Here is an 18,213-nt window from a genome sequence, read left to right as displayed (position 1 = left end):
TTTATGGTGACTTTGCCAACAAAAAAATTTGTAAAAAAAAAAAAAATGTTTTTATTTATTGCTTGTTTCAAAGTATATTTGGGTTTGAAAATAAAATAACTTGTGAATTACTTAATATATATACATAGTATAGCAATGCTGTATTTCCATCTATAAGACATCACCCCCCCCCCCCCCTCCCCGCAACTCAAATTATTTAGGGGGCCTTCAAATACTTCTGGGCCCGGGACCCAATATTTGGTGCTACACCCCTGACACCAGTCATATCAGTAACCTTATGAAAGCTGATTTATTCTACATGGAGAGGGTCCTCATGGGAGCAGCCATGTTGGATCACATGACCAGCCCGAATACTACTCCCTTAATCTTAGTAACTTCCCTATTATTGAACTCTTGGATAAAATTAATCATGAATGACTGTGAATTTCTACAATGGCATCAGTAACTGATAACTATTGTGCTTGAATGTCACACACTGCTAGGTGTCCGTGTAAGTCCAAGATATCATTTCGAAAAAAATTACTAATTGCACACTGAAAGGAAAGTTTGTAATTTGACTTCAAAAACAAGAACTGACAATGAGCAACAACTTTTGTAAGGCTTTGAGTCTCTTGAAATACAAAAGTGCCTTGAGGACATAAATAGGAAATTTGAGGCTTATTTAAAGGGTGCCTGGAGGATCTCCGGAAAGTTCCACCGATGTGGCATGTGAGGAAACCCAAATGATTCCATGAGCATCTTTTTTTTTTTTTTCTCCTCAATTTGGAATGCCCAATTCCCAATGCGCTCTAAGTCCTTGTGGTGGTGTAGTGACTCGCCTCAATCCTGGTGGCGGAGGACGAATCTCAGTTGCCTCCGCGTCTGAGACCGTCAATCCGCGCATCTTAACATGTGGCTTGTTGAGCGCATTACCGCGGAGACGTAGTGTGTGTGGAGGCTTCACGCTATTCTCCACGGCATCCACGCACAACTCACCACGCACCTCACCGAGAGCGAGAACCACACATTATAGCGACCACGAGGAGGTTACCCCATGTGACTCTACCCTCCCTACCAACCGGGCCAATTGATTGCTAAGGAGACCTGATTGGAGTCACTCCTCGAGCATCTTTTAATTTTTACAGTGATACCTGCAATTCTAAATCTGGGTCAAGTTGTTTTACTGTTTCACTTAATCTAACGCATTTTAGTTTAGGTGAAGTGTCATGCAGTCTGCTTCAGTCAAAACGTGAATGTAACCAAATGAATGAGTCTGAGTTATATAAAGCATCTGGGGACACTCTGTGAGGTGAGTGAACAAACTAGATAGTATCGGGTCACGTCGGATGTCGCTTCACGCCTGGGGCGGAAACGAAGTAACTTTTCACACCTTCCACCCCTCTCCGCTGGAGGGAGCGCGTTTCCATGGGCAGTCTGCTTCAATGAAAGCAAAGCAACACACAAAACCCTCAGTAAGGAGAGCAGGCAGGCTCTCCGAGAAACCACGGCATTCCTGACCGAAATACTCTTCTTTGTCACACATTTCGCCCTTTATTGTCCGTTCTAAAAAAGCGAATAAGAGTGAAATAAGAGTATGGATCGATAATCGCCTTTGAAATCCAGAACTTCATGGAATATTCGCGCTGATGATACACAAGATTCCTGGGAACTCCGAAGGAAGACAAGGAAAGAAAGAAAGGGGATAAACAAACAAAAAAGTCAACTGGCGGGTGAAAGCGGCGAGAACCCCGTTCTGGAGGGGCATCTGAGGACCCCTTGCGCTGGATGACCGCTGCTCGCTTCTCCCCGGCGGTCTGCAATGGGGGAGACTAAAGTTATTTACCATCTCGACGACCAAGAAACTCCATACCTGGTTAAACTGCCCATCCCTGCCGAGAGGGTCACCCTTTTGGACCTGAAAAATGCTCTCAAGAAACCTAACTACAAGTTTTTCTTTAAATCTATGGACGATGACTTTGGGTGAGCACTCTGTTCAATAGTTTTCCTCACAGTTCTGCATTGTATTGTCGTGTTTAACATGAAATTCCAGGTATTTACACGTTTTCTTCGCATGTTTGGGATTGTGAATCAACTGGCATGGTGTTCCAGAGGTTGATGTAATATCACTGTGTGTGTTGGACGCACAGTGTGTGAAACGAGTGAAGTGTGTGAAGTGCTGTTAAATTATCGACGGCATCCATTTTAAGATTGGATTACACTTTAAAAATGGCTTTTGGCCTGACGGCACTAGCTTGAGGTGGTTAGATAGTTATGTGAATGGGGGAGACCACTGGAGTAGGTCAGTATGTCCGTCCCTCGTAAATTTACCCCACCGCGTCATTCAAAATTACCATGACTACACAAAAAGCACTCGAGGTTTGAGGGTTTATTTACGCTTATAATGGCTGTATCCGCTCCCTAAAGTTTAAAACCTCAGTGGTGTCAGAGTATTTAAGAGCGAGTCTCACCGAAGCGAAAGCATTTAACTTGCACTGCGAGGAATTTTCCGCCCTATAATTCAAGCACACATCGGAGAAGTACAGTAGAGATTCTATGAACGTGCTCAACTGTGTTGTGCGCATGCGCAGGTCAACTGCCATATGTCCCCAGAATCAAACTCTCCCCATCAAAGGACTTTTTGACGGAGTGACGTCGGATTCAATGGTTTTTGAGAACTGTGGCGCGTGTAATGTTTTTCTTGATTTATTTATGACGTGTACTTGTTTGTTAACCATAGTGTCCATCCACAATCTGCTGTTCTGTAGTCGCTGTGAACTCAACTTTGACCTCTTATTTTTATTCTCTCTAGGCCTTCATTAACACAGTTACCATGAGCAGACCTTGTGCACACTTTTGGGCCCCTAGTCTGTAAACATTGGACATTTTCACACCTGTCTGTTACATCCAGAACTGCATAACTTTAATTAATTGCATTATCAAACGTTATTTTGAATACATCCATGGTTTTCAATCAGCAGTCCGATGACAGACATATAAAATATAATATTTTTTAAATTTTTTAAAAGTGCGATACATAGATGTAACATAAAAGTATGGTTCATTTATTATCTCTTAAGTATTATATAAGATAATAATGTTTGTTGAAATAACTAATTAAAGTTAAATAAAATGTTACAGAGAAAATTTTTTTTTTTAATGTTTGAGCCCCCTGGGTTGATTGAGACTCTGAATGTTATGGAAGCCAGATTCTGTCATGGAATAAAAATAAATAAATAAATAATAATAATATATATGCGTGTGTGTGTGTGTTAATGCTGGCTTTATATCTTACAGTTGGGACTTTATTTTTTGCAATTGCAATTCTGATACTTGTAATTGCGTCTTTATATCTTGCAATTGTAACTTCTCGTAATTATGAGATAAAAGCTTGCAGTTGCAAGATATAAAGTACAAATTGTGAGATATAATGTGTGAGATCTAGTTTCAAGTTTATGTTTCATAATTTCGACTTTACATCTAGAAATTGAGAGAAATAACGTTGAAATTGAGAGATATAATGTGCAAGGTATAGTTGCGACTTTACATTTCTCAATTGCGATTTTATGTCTCTCGGTTGCGAGATATAAAGTCGGAATTGCCTTTTTTTATATTTTTCCTCCATGGCGAGATAGTATGGTGGCCCCTGGATTTGTTGAACATTTTCAACATATATTTCTTAACTGATCATTGGTTTAAATGCATTCAGATTATATGTACATTCAAACTTTGTTTAAAAAATTCATATTACTCGTACTACCTAACTAATCTGTTGAGGATTATATAATGTTTGTTTATGACTTATCAACAAAAGTTATGTTATCTGGACTTTTAATTTAGCCTAAGCCCTAGCTTGTGAATAAGTAACATTTAGAGTGCTGGCCAGTGTTCTTGTCCTGTCTGTCTGTTGCATTAGGCGAAAGAATGTTGCCTTGGAACAACTGCAGGCAGTCACTATGGAATGCCCTGATCGCTTCAGCACTGGCAGCTTTACAACCTTCCCCATTGAAATATGTCGTAGTTTGATCATCCCATTCCCCTCCCTTTAACTCCCACTGAAAAAGTAAATGAATGGCTGGCTCAGGCTTCTGCCAAATGATAGCTCAATTAAATCGATCACTGTCAACACAACAAAGATTTTTTCTCTCACATTTTTAAAGACCACAGTTGGATTAGATGTATATCAAAATGGGCCTTTTAAGTTTTTGAAAGAATATTCCGGGTTAAATAGAAGTTAAGCTCTATGGGCAGCAGCGTCTGTTGTTTTGATGACCACAGAAAATAATGTTTTTTAAGTTTTTTGGATAGTTAACATGATATACTTTTGAGAAGTAGACATGTCATTCGATGTGCTATACTCCTCCTAAAACTATTTAAAACCACATTGTAACACAGTTTAAAATGGGCAAGGAGGAGGTGGAAACCGGCCGAACAGTCAAAATAATGTTTGTTGAAAACTTAAAAGACATAAACAAACACACATGGCAGCTGTGTGTGGCTCTCTCTCTCCCGATCTGCCGCATCCGGCTCGGTCTTATCCCTCTCCTCAGCTGATTAGCCCGATTGGGGGCCGGCCTTGCACACTCATGGCCCGGCCCCACCCTCTTCCTTGTCACACACCTCCCTCCTTTGCCTCAGGCCGGGGAACCCCCGGCATGACGTACCCCCCCCCCCCCCCCCCCCCGAGAGGGAGACAAGGGGATGGAAAAGAGGAGAGGGAAAGGGCAAGGTGGAGCGACAGTGAGAGAGAGAGGAGAGAGAGAGAAAAAAATTGCTCGCCGGTTCCCAGACACGCCGTCACCTGGTCCTCGACCACTCCTCCTCCTCTGGCGGAGGACAGCCGCTCCTCCCCGGGCGGACCGGAGCGAGTCCTCCGACCCCTGGCGGATGGAATGCCCCTCCGCGTTCTGGCGGCCGGTAGCGAGCTCCTCCACCCCTGGCAGCAGCTCCACCGCTCCAGGCGGCCCGCAGCGAGCCCCTCCTCCCCTCACGGATGGTGGCTGTTCCTCCGGCAGCAACTCTTCCATCCCCCCGCGGATGACCACGACTGCTCCTTTGGACGGACGGCAGTGGCAAGGACTCAACGACAACGCATCCCTTCTCCTTCCCGGGTTTTGGCACCAATGTAACACGGTTTAAAATGGGCAAGGAGGAGGCGGGAACTGGCTGAACAGTCAAAATAATGTTTAATGAAAACTTAAAAGACACAAACAAAAACACACGGCAGCTGCATGTGGCTCTCTCTCTCCCGAACTGCCACATCCGGCTCGGCCATATCCCTCTCCTCGGCTGATTAGCCCGATTTGGGGCCAGCCATGCGCACTCACGGCCCAGCCCCGCCCTCCTCCTCATCACACACATTTTGCAAATTCTTTTAAAATTATTATGCACACAGCTTTTATAACCTTATGTTAACGGAGACTACTTAAAAATGTATTTGACTCACATCACAGGACTATTTAAAATGAACGCTCAAAAAGAGGTTAAAAAAAGTGAAAAACGCACTTTTTTTTTTATCCGTTTGTTTTTACAAACTTCGGGAGGACGATTCTGAATTACTTAGTTGTGGATGGGAAGGAGTGACACTTTAATTGTGCAGAGTGTAATTTTTCCTGTGTTAAAATACTTTTTCGAATCTTAGCTTAATGTGCAAGCCATTCATTGGTTAATATCCTCAAAATGTAAATGCTGTGGCTCTGTGACACACTAAAAGTTTGATTTCAGTCGGACTAAAACAATAATTGGTCTTTTTAAAATACCATGTAAACGCTTTTGTCCAACTGAAATTATGCCAGTCTTGTAGCTGTAGCTCGGCTTTGTCCTGTATGTATATACAAGTTAATTGGACCACAGTCGAAAGCATAAATATTCTCTAGTATGTAGAGACATAGTTATTATTTAAATATCTTTCTACGTTTAATTAATTACAATCGATTTAGAACAAGGTAGTTTAAAAAAACAGGAATCGGCAGATGTTGTTCTAAATAATTGGATATCGTATCAGCACACATATTTTTTTATTGGTGTATTCCTATAAATGTTATTTTATCCCTGTTTTACATATGAACATTCAAGCAAACAAAACTCGAGTACTCGGATAAGATCGATCATGAAAACGACGATCTATAGTGATCACGCATGATGTGACTTCACTTAATTCGAAATCCAGTGACAATTACCTGACAACTAAACACAAACGTGTCAAAGAGGGAGCTTATTTTTAATTCTGAGATTGATTACGTTGTGATTTTGAGGGGTACATTGATTATCAGAGACATCTCATAGCAGCCAAACTGATATACGACGCTGCAATACTATTGTTACGATAATCAAAAGAGCGTGTAATTAACCGTGTTTTGAACACCTGTCTCTGCAAAACATTTGCTAAACATGTTTTATTATCATTTAATGTAAGAACTTTGACTCGTTAATGGATATTATTTAATAAAAGTGAATGTTTGTCACTGACTGTAAACCTCCCTGCCCTGGGCGCTGACATGTTTGCATGACGTAACACACACCTGCATCTCGACGAAATGGGAGTTGAAGATTTCCGCACGAGTTTCCAAGTTAGAAGCCCAACATAGTGTCATTCCGTTTAACTTTCCCCAGTTGAAAGGTGGAAATTCCGACTCTCCGAGCTGAATGGAACACTTCTTGAATCATCACAGCAACAACAATATGGAGCATTGCGGCTTTCCCCGCAGAAGGTAACACTTGGGGAGACACACACACTCCAGGCGTGTGGCAGTGGGCTCAATGCGCTGAAGCAGTGCATATACAGCAGGCGAGTTTTTCAAACAGCTAGACAGAGCGCAGCTAAATGGAACGGTGTCTTCAAAACTGAACTTCAACTTAACACGCATATTAAAAACGCGATGGTTATGGCGTCTCCTGTTATGCCAACTGTGATTTGAAAATAGACGGTTCAGACAGTCACTAAAAAAATGGGTGTGCATTTACTAAGATTACTACAGTAACCTGAAGGAAGACCAGACAGACGTGCGTTGTGCACATTCTTTCATTGAGTTGGGCAGCGAATCTTCACATAATGACAAAATATGATGCATTATATTTTGATTATGCAATCCTTTGTACATTTTGTAACATATTATTTTATAACAGTCTATAATAATGAATAAATGATACACTGGAACAACAAGACGCAATACAGCAGTCATAGACGTTTGTCAGACATGTTATTATATATACAGTTATGAACGTGTAATTGCCCCTTGAGTTCTCCAATAATTAGTCCGAGTACTCGAATAGACAAAATAACCAAAATGCCCATCCTTACTCTTTATGTTCAGTAGGCTTGCAAATCTGTTTCTTATCTTATGAAGTCTCAATAGAATGCTTAATATGTTCTGCTTTGTGCTTAATAATCTTTTGTGTGTTCTGTGAGCATGTGCGTGTGCATGTTTATCTTATGTAATTCTGACCCAATCATTGCTTTTTCATCTAATGGCATTTTCTCATTTACGTATTCTAATTTATTCACAGACACTTGGAGGATCAAATGCCGATTTTCCTTTCTTACAGTTCATACACAGGCTATGGTTGTGAAATAAGACCTGACTGTTCTGATTTTTTCCTACCATTTTCTGGTCTGTTGTTTTTTTGTAGGGTGGTCAAGGAGGAAATCACAGAAGACAATGCAAAGCTTCCCTGTTATAACGGCCGTGTGATTTGCTGGGTGAGAACACCGATCCACACAAACACATACAGTACCGTCCAGCCCTCCTCATCCCAATTCCCTGGTGCTCCTTGCATAATAAATCAGCATTTTAATTCACCCATTCCCGATTCTCTTGAGTGCTGGCTCTGCTGTATTTGTGTTTTTCAAAGGGGCTGCCAGTCATTCCTACTTAAGGTTTTTCAGTCTGTCGTAACTCATCAAAGTCTTTGGGCATACCATGCAAAAGCTTTGTTGTATGAGCGGCTTATTTATATTTAAATGCTATTCACAAAGATTGAACATCTTTTTCATTCTTTAGAGCAGCGTACACGCAGACAAACTCACTCAAGTTACATACGATACATTTAAGCAACTCGGGGTAGTTACAAATGGCTTTCCTCTTCCCTCCAGCAGAACTGCAGATTAAATTAACAAGAATTGGAGATTGCTGATCTGTGTTTGACACTTTAACATCCACATGACATTCAGGGAGCAGCTAATGATCCAGGGAATGTTCAAGAATGGGAGCATAACTCCCAGTGACATTGAGATTTACCATTGAAAGATGGTATTGCAACACTTGCATTTCTAATATTGTTGGCTCCTTTGATAGATTTCTTGTTTTTCTGCATTTGTAAGGCATTTTGGATAAATAAAAAAAACCCCGTCTGCTTAAAGGTATAGTTCACCCAAAAATGAAAATTCAGTCATCATTTACTCACCTTCATGCCATCCCAGATGTGTATGACTTTCTTTCATCTGCTGAACTCAAATTAAGATTTTTTTGAATAATTTCTCAGCTGTTTTGGTCCATTCAATGCAAGTGAATGGTGTGCAGAACTCTAAAGCTCCAAAAATTACATACAGTAAGTCAGAATAAAAGTAACTCATAAGACTTCAATGGTTAGATCCATGTCTTCAGAAGCGATATTATAGGTGTGGTTGAGAAACAGATTAATATTTAATTTCTTTTTTACTATAAATTCTCCTTGCTCAGTCAATCTCCACTTTAACTTTCACATTCTTCTTCTTGTGTTTTTGGTGATTAACATTCTTCATGTATATGCCCCCTACTGGATATGAAGAAGAATTTCTAGCGAAAAAGGACTTAAATATTGGTCTGTTTCTCACATACACTTATCATATTGCTTCTGAAGTCATGGAATAAACTACTGGAGTTGTATGGAGCTTCAAAGTTCTGGTCACTATTCACTTGCATTGTGAGGACCAACAGATCTGAAATATTCTTCTAAAAATCATAATTTGTGTTTTGATGAAGATAGAAAGTCATACACATCTGGAAGCAAATGATGAGATAATTTAGATTTTTGGGTGAACTATTCCTTTAAGCAGCCTACCATATTTTTTTGTGTTTTTATGTGGTGTTTAGGGGTGACTTTATCTGAAATTATTTATACCACAATAATAGACTTGTGTGTAAAAAAAGAAAAATAGTGCAGAAATCTCTACAAATGTCAATGGATACAGAAAACAATGATAAAGCAGCAGAAAAGAAAAGACTCTGATCAGAATTTCTGTCTGTCCAGAAGTAATAAATAGAGATTATTTCCCAGGTTTACACATTTTAAAATAAAGTTTGTTTTTGTGTGTATTTATAGCTGGTGTCATCAGATGGGTCTCACTCAGATGGATGTTCAGTGGTTGAGAGTCAGTCGGAGCGGCCGCCGACTCACGAGAGAAGTCAAGGCATTGGAGATTCCAGACCCCCATCCTTCCAGTATGTTTAATTTCCTACACTTTTCTTAGTTTTCCTAAGCAGTCAGTACATTTTTGTTTCCATATTGTGTTTTGCATTTTTCTGTTCGGCAAGTAGGGAAAGTATTCTCACAGTCTTTCTGTTTTTGTCATTTTTCTCTTTCTCTTTTTTCCTTCTCACTGTCACAGTCCGAAGGCTGCAGGCAGCCGGCATGGAGTGGATGACGACACAGAGACTGATTCGGTGGTGTCACACATGAGGGAGAGATCCGACCGATCACGCAGGAAACAATCACATGATCACTCGGGTACGACTCGCCACTCTCATCTCTCTCTGCATGTCTTCTGCATCTTGAGCTCTGCCATATTTCATGTCAGAGAAAGGTTAAAATTTTGTGGTGATTGGCAAACATTACTATTATTATTACTCATACTTTGTGTTAGGGATTTGTACAAATTCCTAATCCTAAGTTTAAATCTTTGGCACATAACAAGCCCTGCAGTATTTGTGCTACATACATGAATTATACCTCAGATCGTGCAGCTTGTTGCGATCATACTTTTTTACTTGGCGGATGATAAAATGGACCTCATGTAGGGACCAGAATACCATAGAGCATTTAGGACATCTGCTTTGTGCATGACACCAGCAATTGTTCAAACAATTGTTTACAGACAGATTGTTTCACTTTTACAAACTTGTTTCAAATAATTGACTAGAATACTGGGGTCTGCTTTTTGACTTGGGCCAGTAAGCACCATCCAGAACACCCTAGCAACCATATAGCCACATGTTAAAAACACTCAAAACACCTTAGCAACTGCAAGGCCTTGGCACCCACCCACAACATGTTAGCATTGTGGAAGCAGGTTTTGCATGAGCAAGCATTTCCAATGCATCGCGATCTTAATTTGAACAATCTCGTTATTGATTCTTAAATCACAAGATCAATCTTTTACTTTACTGCGCAAACCTCTTGTACAATGCGAGAAAATCATTCGCATTTGCAATCAAATTTTGTGATATGCGACTAAAATGTACATATTTGACAACTGGCTGATAAATGTTCACATTTCACTCACCAGTAATTGTGCAGTTTAGTCGCGAAGTGTTCAGCAGTGAGATCCTTTCACAGCGTGTTGAGAGTAAAAGTTGTTCCGTGTAACGTGTATCCAAAGACGAGATCCACTCGACACATTTGTCATTGAATACTGTCTCTTTTAATACCCTTTCTGTTCTCTACAGTCAATTGTTGATCAAAAACAACAAAAAATAAACACTGAATTCTAATCATGTATAGCACAGATGAGGTAAAGCCATTCGAGTCATCTCTAGTTAACATGCGCTCATTTACAGACACTCTTTACAGAAATGCCAGTTTTCTTATAGAGACTTAGAGGTTTTAGCACGTGTTCAACAAATCAATATAAATACTTGTAAATAGTACAAATTATGCAATTAAACAATAAACATGTAACAAAAAATAATATATGAAATCTAATATCTTATTTATTGATTGAATACATGGATTTGTAAATTTTTTAAAATGCCAAAATGTGACCATTAAAAAAAACAAGTAAATATAAGAGGAAAAATTTATATTTTCATAATTTACCTAGCTAGAAGTTCCGCTGTATAATTAACACCATTAGCTGGGAGAGAATTTCTTTTATATATATACCCAGTTATATATAACTGAAATATACCCATATGAATCGATATTGAATCGAATCATGAGCTTGTGAATCTAATTGGAAATCTGTATCAATACCCAGCCCTTGCAAGCATCACTTGCATTTTCTTATGAAAATGAAAAAATCTAGGTATTCATAATTTACCTGCTTTGAGGGATTGGAAAAGACTTAAATGCTTAAATTTGCCTGGGTTGCTTATTTTTGGCTACATCTTGATTAAAAATGTGTCCCTTGAGTTAAGTAACACCACAAAGGAAAAAAATTGATGATTTATGCTCTTCGCTGTAGGAGGAAGGTCAAATGGCTACTCTCGTGGAGGCAGAGGAATGGATCTGGGAGGTTTTGACATCTGTGACAGCCGTTCTTCTCTCATGAGCAGTGAACTGGAATCAAGCAGCTGTTTTGACTCGGATGACGGCTCCACCAGTCGGTGTGGCTCACAGCATTCGTTCACAAACTGTTCCCACACTAGTACACTCCTAGTAGTTAAGACTAGAGTGAGCCCCAACCTTTTAGTGAGGTTATCAAAGCTCAGACTTGAGCAATTTGATCAGCAAATGTGTGCAACAATTCATGTAGTTTGAGGAGATTTGATGATTGATGAAAGTCACTTTAGGTTAAAGGGATAATTCACCCCAAAATTTTAATTCTTTCATTATATACTCGTACTCATGTTGTTCTGGCCCAAGGTAATTAAAGTGTACAATTTTTAAATAGCATTTATTAATCTTAGTCAATGATTATTTATAAATCTACAATTGTTCATTCTAGTTCATTTTAGTTTATAGTGCATTACTTTGTTTACATACAGTTGAAGTCAGAAGTTTACATACACTTAGGCTGAAGTCATTAAAACAAATTTTTCATCTACTTTGTGCATGACACAAGTAATTTTTCCAACAATTGTTTACAGACAGATTATTTTACTTTTAATTGACTATATCACAATTCCAGCAGGTCAGAAGTTTACATACACTAAGATAACTGTGCCTTTAAACAGCTTGGAAAATTCCAGAAAATGATGTCAAGCCTTTAGGCAATTAGCAAATCAGCTTCTGAAAGGAGGTGTACTGAATTGGAGGTGTATCTGAGGATGTATTTTAAGGCCTACCTTCAGAACTCACTGCCTCTTTGCTTGACATCATGGGAAAATAAAAAAATCAGCCAAGAAAAATTTGTGGACCTCCACAAGTCTGGTTCATCCTTTGGAGCAATTTCCAAATGCCTGAAGGTACCACGTTCATCTGTACAAACAATAGCACACAAGTATAAACACCATGGGACCACGCAGCCATCATACCGCTCAGGAAGGAGACACATTCTGCCTCCTAGAGATGAATGTATTTTAGTGCAAAAAGTGCAAATCAATCCCAGAACAACAGCAAAGGACCTTGTGAAGATGCTGGAGGAAACAGATATACAAGTATCTATATCCACAGTAAAATGAGTCCTATATCGACATAACCTGAAATGCTGCTCAGCAAGAAGAAGCCACTGCTCCAAAACCGCCATAAAAAAGCCAGACTACAGTTTGCAAGTGCACATGGGGACAAAGATCTTACTTTTTGGAGAAATGTCCTCAGTAAAAATTGAACTGTTTGGCAATAATGACCATCGTTATGTTTGGAGGAAAAAGGGTGAGGCTTTCAAGCAGAAGAACACCATCCCAACCGTGAAGCATGGGGGTGGCAGCATCATGTTGTGGGGGTGCTTTGCTGCAGGAGGGACTGGTGCACTTCACAAAACAGATGTCATCATGAGGAAGGAAAATTATGTGGATATATTGAAGCAATATCTCAAGACAACAGCCAGGAAGTGTAAGCTCGTCGCAAATGGGTCTTCCAAATGGACAATGACCCCAAACATACCTCCAAAGTTGTGGCAAAATGGCTTAAGGACAACAAAGTCAAGGTATTGGAGTGGCCATCACAAAACCCTGACCTCAGTCTGATAGAAAATCTGTGGGCAGAACTGAAAAAGCATGTGGGAGCAAGGAGGCCTACAAACCTTACTCAGTTATACCAGTTCTGTCTGGAGGAATGGGCCAAAATTCCAGCAACTTATTGTGAGAAGCTTGTGGAAGTCTACCCAAAACATTTGACCCAAGTTAAACAATTTAAAGGCAATGCTACCAAATACTAACTAAGTGTATTTAAACATCTGACCCACTGGGAATGTGATGTAAGAAATAAAAGCTGAAATAATTTATTCTCTCTACTATTATTCTGACATTTCATATTCTTAAATTAGTGATCCTAACTGACCTAAGACAGGGAATCTTTTCTATGATTAAATGTCAGGAATTGTGAAAAACTGAGTTTAAATGTATTTGGTTAAGGTGTATGTAAACTTCTGACTTCAACTGTATACCATTTATTAACATAATTTTTAATGTAAAAAATCTGCTAGTATATTTTGGAATTAACATTATACTTAAGATAAATATGTGCACTTTTCCATACGTCACTTAATATTGACCACGTCTCTCAAGCTCTGAAAAGTTCCATAAAAGTAGTCCATATTGCTACTTGTGTGCTAAAGTCTTATGAAGCCAGATGATGGCTTTGTGTGTGGAGCAAACCAAAATTTAAAATGCATGATGTGTTCCCTTCTGCTGTTTCTCTCAAATTGCATTCTCTATCCTGCATATTCGAACCAGCATATCGCATTCATTTACAACGCATAAAAGAAGCAATGACGTCAAACCTGGCAAATGCTTTGAAGCATCATTATTAATCTGAATGGGATCACAAATGAAAAGGAGAGATTTCCAGTGAATAATGACTTAAATTGGAGTCTGCTGCTCATAGAAAGCAAAGTTAGAATCAGAATATATGGAGCATTGGTCATTGTATAGAAAAAAAACTGTAAAGATCTTTATAATTTTATTTTTTTTGTGTTCCATGGAAAAGGTTACAGTATATAACATGAGGGTAAGTAAAAAGTTGCAGAATTTTAATTTTGAGGTGAATTATTCCTATAATGTGATTGATCATGCCTTTACATATTCTGTGACTCAAAACAAATCTATATTTAGTTGGGCTGTCGATTTAACGCTTGTAATTTTGTGCAATTGATAATATGAATAGTAACGCATTAAAAATTAATGCAATTAATCATGCACCTGACCTGTATGTAAATTCCATAATAAGGAATGTTTCTACCATTGGAGCAATTCAAGCTTGATGTACCACCTTGATGCTGTAGGGGGCAGTCAAGCAACTCCAATTGTACATGAAACATGCCTCAAACCAACGATAGCAACAGGCAGCACAGTCTTCCGCAGAGGTGCATTTGTTCTCAAGACAGCTGGACGGAGCAAAGCAGAATGCAGGGATCTCAAGATGCACTGTTCAAAGTTTCAAACTACATTTAACTTGACACAGTGTCCTAAAAACTGCGCTCATGACTAGAAAACTGGTGCTGAAAACTAGTGAGACGCGATGCAACGAAAGTTAGATGCACAAAAAACATCCGTCCGACGAATGAGTACATAGACCAAAAAAAAAAAAAAACATTTGGGGCCACTTTTTCAGTATGCAGTTAATTTGATAAATTAATCGGCACATCATGAAATGAATTTGATTTAAAAAATGTATCGAGTTACAGCCCTAATATTTAGAAAAATTGAGATGTCATATCCATTTTTTAGTTTTAGCAGTGTTACAGAGCAAAGTGGATCATCCCGGCTAATGAGAAGACATCGCCGGCGGAGACGCAAACCCAAAGCCCAACAAATGGAGAGGGTGAGACGATTCATAGAAACCTCTAAAGAGTCAAATAATTAAACAGTCATGATATTTAAAACTGATGGTGTGTTTCTCTCCTATTCAGTCATCTTCTTTCAGCAGCATCACTGACTCTACCATGTCACTGAATATCATCACTGTCACTTTAAATATGGGTGAGTCTGCAATAAATAGTAAAAAAAAACAAATATATATATATATATATATATATTTTTTTTAAAGCTTCACTATGGCACTTTGTGCTCTCTAGTGATATCTGTGGTTAAAACCTAAAATTGCATGCAACTTGCGTAGGAACATTTTACGTGAGTTGTGATTCTGCACTGCTTTTCTGCGCAGGAGTCTTGACGTGATATTTTCATGTTGGTATTATGTTATTCATTTAAACATTTATAACCAAGATATTACTTGCTTTGAGGAAGATGAACAACACTCTTAATTACATATTTAAATGCCTATTCAATTGCTTTATCCATACACAGTAATGTTTTTATTGTACTACACATATCAATTTAAGAGGTGAAACTCGTGATACTGCTGATATGAGCTCAATTGAAGACACTTATTTTTATAGTTTAATCTACAGCCTCAGCTCAGTGGATAATGCAAGCGAACCGTAATACTACAATAGTAGGTCTATGCACTGCAAGCAATAGGACTAATATAAAAATGCAAAACGAGGATTCAGTAATGATGGGGGTGAAATACTTTATTTACCATGAAAATGCAATATCACAATTACAATAATAAACGTTCAATTGTTTCTTTCGCAGTTAAGCTATAATAGAGAGATGGTTACACACTAAACAAAATAATATACATTACTGTGCCGTGAAGTCGGTACATCATAAACAACTTGAAATGAGCATACTTTCATGGCTACCTTGTACCTATAGTGACTTTTAGATGCAATTTGTGTCTACTCTGTTTAAATATACTATAAATGGACAGTCGAACGTGACAACAACTCGTGCATTTCTCCGACTGGGGTAAATAAATAAGAAAACAGCTGCACACAAACACACTAAGGGGGACACATACTTAGGGAACCTCGAAACTGCAGCAATGTTATAAAATACTCAGAAGTCATGAATATTAGGAAACATGTTACAGTAACTTCACCTGAAGAAAATAAAAACTGGTAAATGCTTCAGAATCCATAAACACATGAGTAATGTTTAATTCATTATAGCATGACAACCAATAGAAGCTTCAGCAACCCTACCAGAAAACATATCTAAGCATTATAGCATTAACAGTTAAAAAAACAACGGAGAGTGATTTCACACTGCTGCTGAACAGCTGTCCCACTCGCTTCCCACTTCCCCGACACTCACGTGACACAGCCGGACCTTCTTTATGAGCATACGGTCATGACATAAACACGCAAGTAGGAATGATGTATGCCTGCGATTTCGTGTGAAATCCGACCCGTCAGCTCTAAATAAATATCATTATTGTAGGCTTACCGTAGTGTATCAAGGAAAGACAAGAACAGGGTTTTGAAAATGATTTTTTTATGGATTTCTTTTTTTTTTTTAAAGCTGTAACTATGTAGTGCCTTGTTGCACTTATAAAAAATTACCGGATAGTAAAAATACTAAGCAAATTGTGCAAATTCAAATTCATACAACATGGACACCAGCAATCAAGTTAACCAAACTGTTTCCAGCTTATGTTTGAAGTCTCCCTCATTTTACTTCATCTAGAAAAGTATAACTTCCTGGGCATTAGTATCGTGGGTCAGAGTAATGAGCGGGGTGATGGAGGCATCTACATCGGATCCATAATGAAGGGCGGAGCTGTGGCAGCTGACGGACGCATCGAGCCTGGTGACATGCTGCTGCAGGTGAGTGCTGGAGAAGGAAATGTTCAGTTTAACAGAGGAATCTCACTGTGAGACTGTTTTGAAAACATGATCAAATTGTATCAGAACAGATTTTCCATTTCCTCTCACAGGTGAATGACATCAACTTTGAGAACATGTGCAATGATGATGCTGTACGTGTGCTGAGGGAGATCGTGCACAAGCCTGGGTGAGTCACATTAAAAGTATTCTCAGTCAAATCCAGCTGTACAGTCTGTTCTACATATGGGACGTTTAGCTGATCAACTCTAAAAAGAAAGTATGTTAACTTCTCCACTGTTTTCGTTTGCAGACCTGTCTCTCTCACTGTGGCCAAATGCTGGGACCCAAACCCAAACGGCTGCTTCGCTTTACCCAGGAGTGAGTGCTCGCCTTTATCTCTCACATACACTGTTACACACAGAAACATTTGAAGGCATTTTCACACTGAATGTGAATTTTCGCCACATAAAAATTTTTACGAAATTATGGATCCATAAATTTCGCACTCTCAGGGCTCCCTTGTGTCCATGGAAAATTTGAAAAATACCTAAATGTCCTGGAAAATAATAATTTTAGTATAAAAAAATGGTTGGACTGTGTTGCTAGCAAGGTTTTTGTTACATGTACAAAAACATGGTAATGATCGGGACTCAGAATAGGAGTCTAATGCACATATGTATCGTTTTGTCACTACCAGTGGCTGCGCATTGTGAAACAATGTCAATAGTAAACTGTTATGAACGAATCCCTGTCACATACACACTCTGCTCATCTGCTTTCATCATTGGTTTGCTCTGACAAAAATAGTTTAAGTATTGTGTAACAAGTTCACATTGAGGAGAAAGGAGGAAGCGGGAGACGGCAAATCCAACTCAAAAGGTAATTAAATCTTTCACTCAAAACTCGCTTTTCAGCAGACTTTAATAAACATGCTCTCTGGGTGTGTGTGTGCATATGCAGCTCTGTCTCCCTCTCTGGCGTCTGGCTCACACTCAAATCCCTCTCCAACTTTCTCTGCAATGACAAGCAACTGTTAGATATAATCAATGACAGGTGATGATTCTCATCTCCCGATCTCGCTCTCCATTCACAAGCCGGCACTCAACCACACCCTCACCTCCACATACCCCCATCGCCCAACTCAGGCCAGGGAACCATCCGGCCTTCCCAGTACGAACAGAAGGGTCACAAATTGGTGTAAGTCAAACGGTGTGGAAAAAGCAGTTTTCTCGCGGCACATTGGCGTTAAGGGCATCTGCCAATAATCCTTTCTCAAATCCAGTGTTGAGGAAAAGCTAGCCGCACCCAACTGATCAAGCAGTTCATCATTACGAGGCACTGGATATGCATCAAATTTAGACACCGCATTGACTTTCCTATAATCCATACAGAACCAGACCGAACCATCACTCTTTGGAAGGAGCACCACCGGGCTGGCCCAGTCACTGTGTGATTCTTCTATTACCCCCATATCGAGCATGGCCTTTAATTCTTCCCGAACCACTTTTTTTGTGCTTGGGTAATCAGTAGGGATGACTGTGTACCAC

The 18,213-nt window shown here is 39.3% G+C and overlaps 1 protein-coding gene across 1 annotated transcript in view; it reads left to right on the top strand.

The window, feature by feature from the left end:
- Positions 1–1,427: 1,427 nt before the first annotated feature.
- Positions 1,428–18,213, top strand: part of LOC127441130 (segment polarity protein dishevelled homolog DVL-3-like) — a 35,431-nt gene continuing 18,645 nt past the window's right edge. The window contains exons 1-10 of the mRNA XM_051698346.1: positions 1,428–1,959; positions 7,606–7,675; positions 9,277–9,395; positions 9,563–9,681; positions 11,357–11,498; positions 14,721–14,814; positions 14,903–14,972; positions 16,527–16,666; positions 16,777–16,853; positions 16,977–17,044. Of these exons, the coding sequence (XP_051554306.1) occupies positions 1,799–1,959; positions 7,606–7,675; positions 9,277–9,395; positions 9,563–9,681; positions 11,357–11,498; positions 14,721–14,814; positions 14,903–14,972; positions 16,527–16,666; positions 16,777–16,853; positions 16,977–17,044 (1,060 nt within the window). The 5' untranslated portion in view covers positions 1,428–1,798. The remainder of the gene's footprint in view (positions 1,960–7,605; positions 7,676–9,276; positions 9,396–9,562; positions 9,682–11,356; positions 11,499–14,720; positions 14,815–14,902; positions 14,973–16,526; positions 16,667–16,776; positions 16,854–16,976; positions 17,045–18,213) is intronic.

This window comes from Myxocyprinus asiaticus, chromosome 5 (assembly GCF_019703515.2).
Source record: "Myxocyprinus asiaticus isolate MX2 ecotype Aquarium Trade chromosome 5, UBuf_Myxa_2, whole genome shotgun sequence".
Classification (NCBI taxonomy): Eukaryota; Metazoa; Chordata; class Actinopteri; order Cypriniformes; family Catostomidae; genus Myxocyprinus; species Myxocyprinus asiaticus.
Note: the sequence above shows the minus strand (reverse complement) of the source record. Positions and strands in the feature narration are given on the sequence as shown.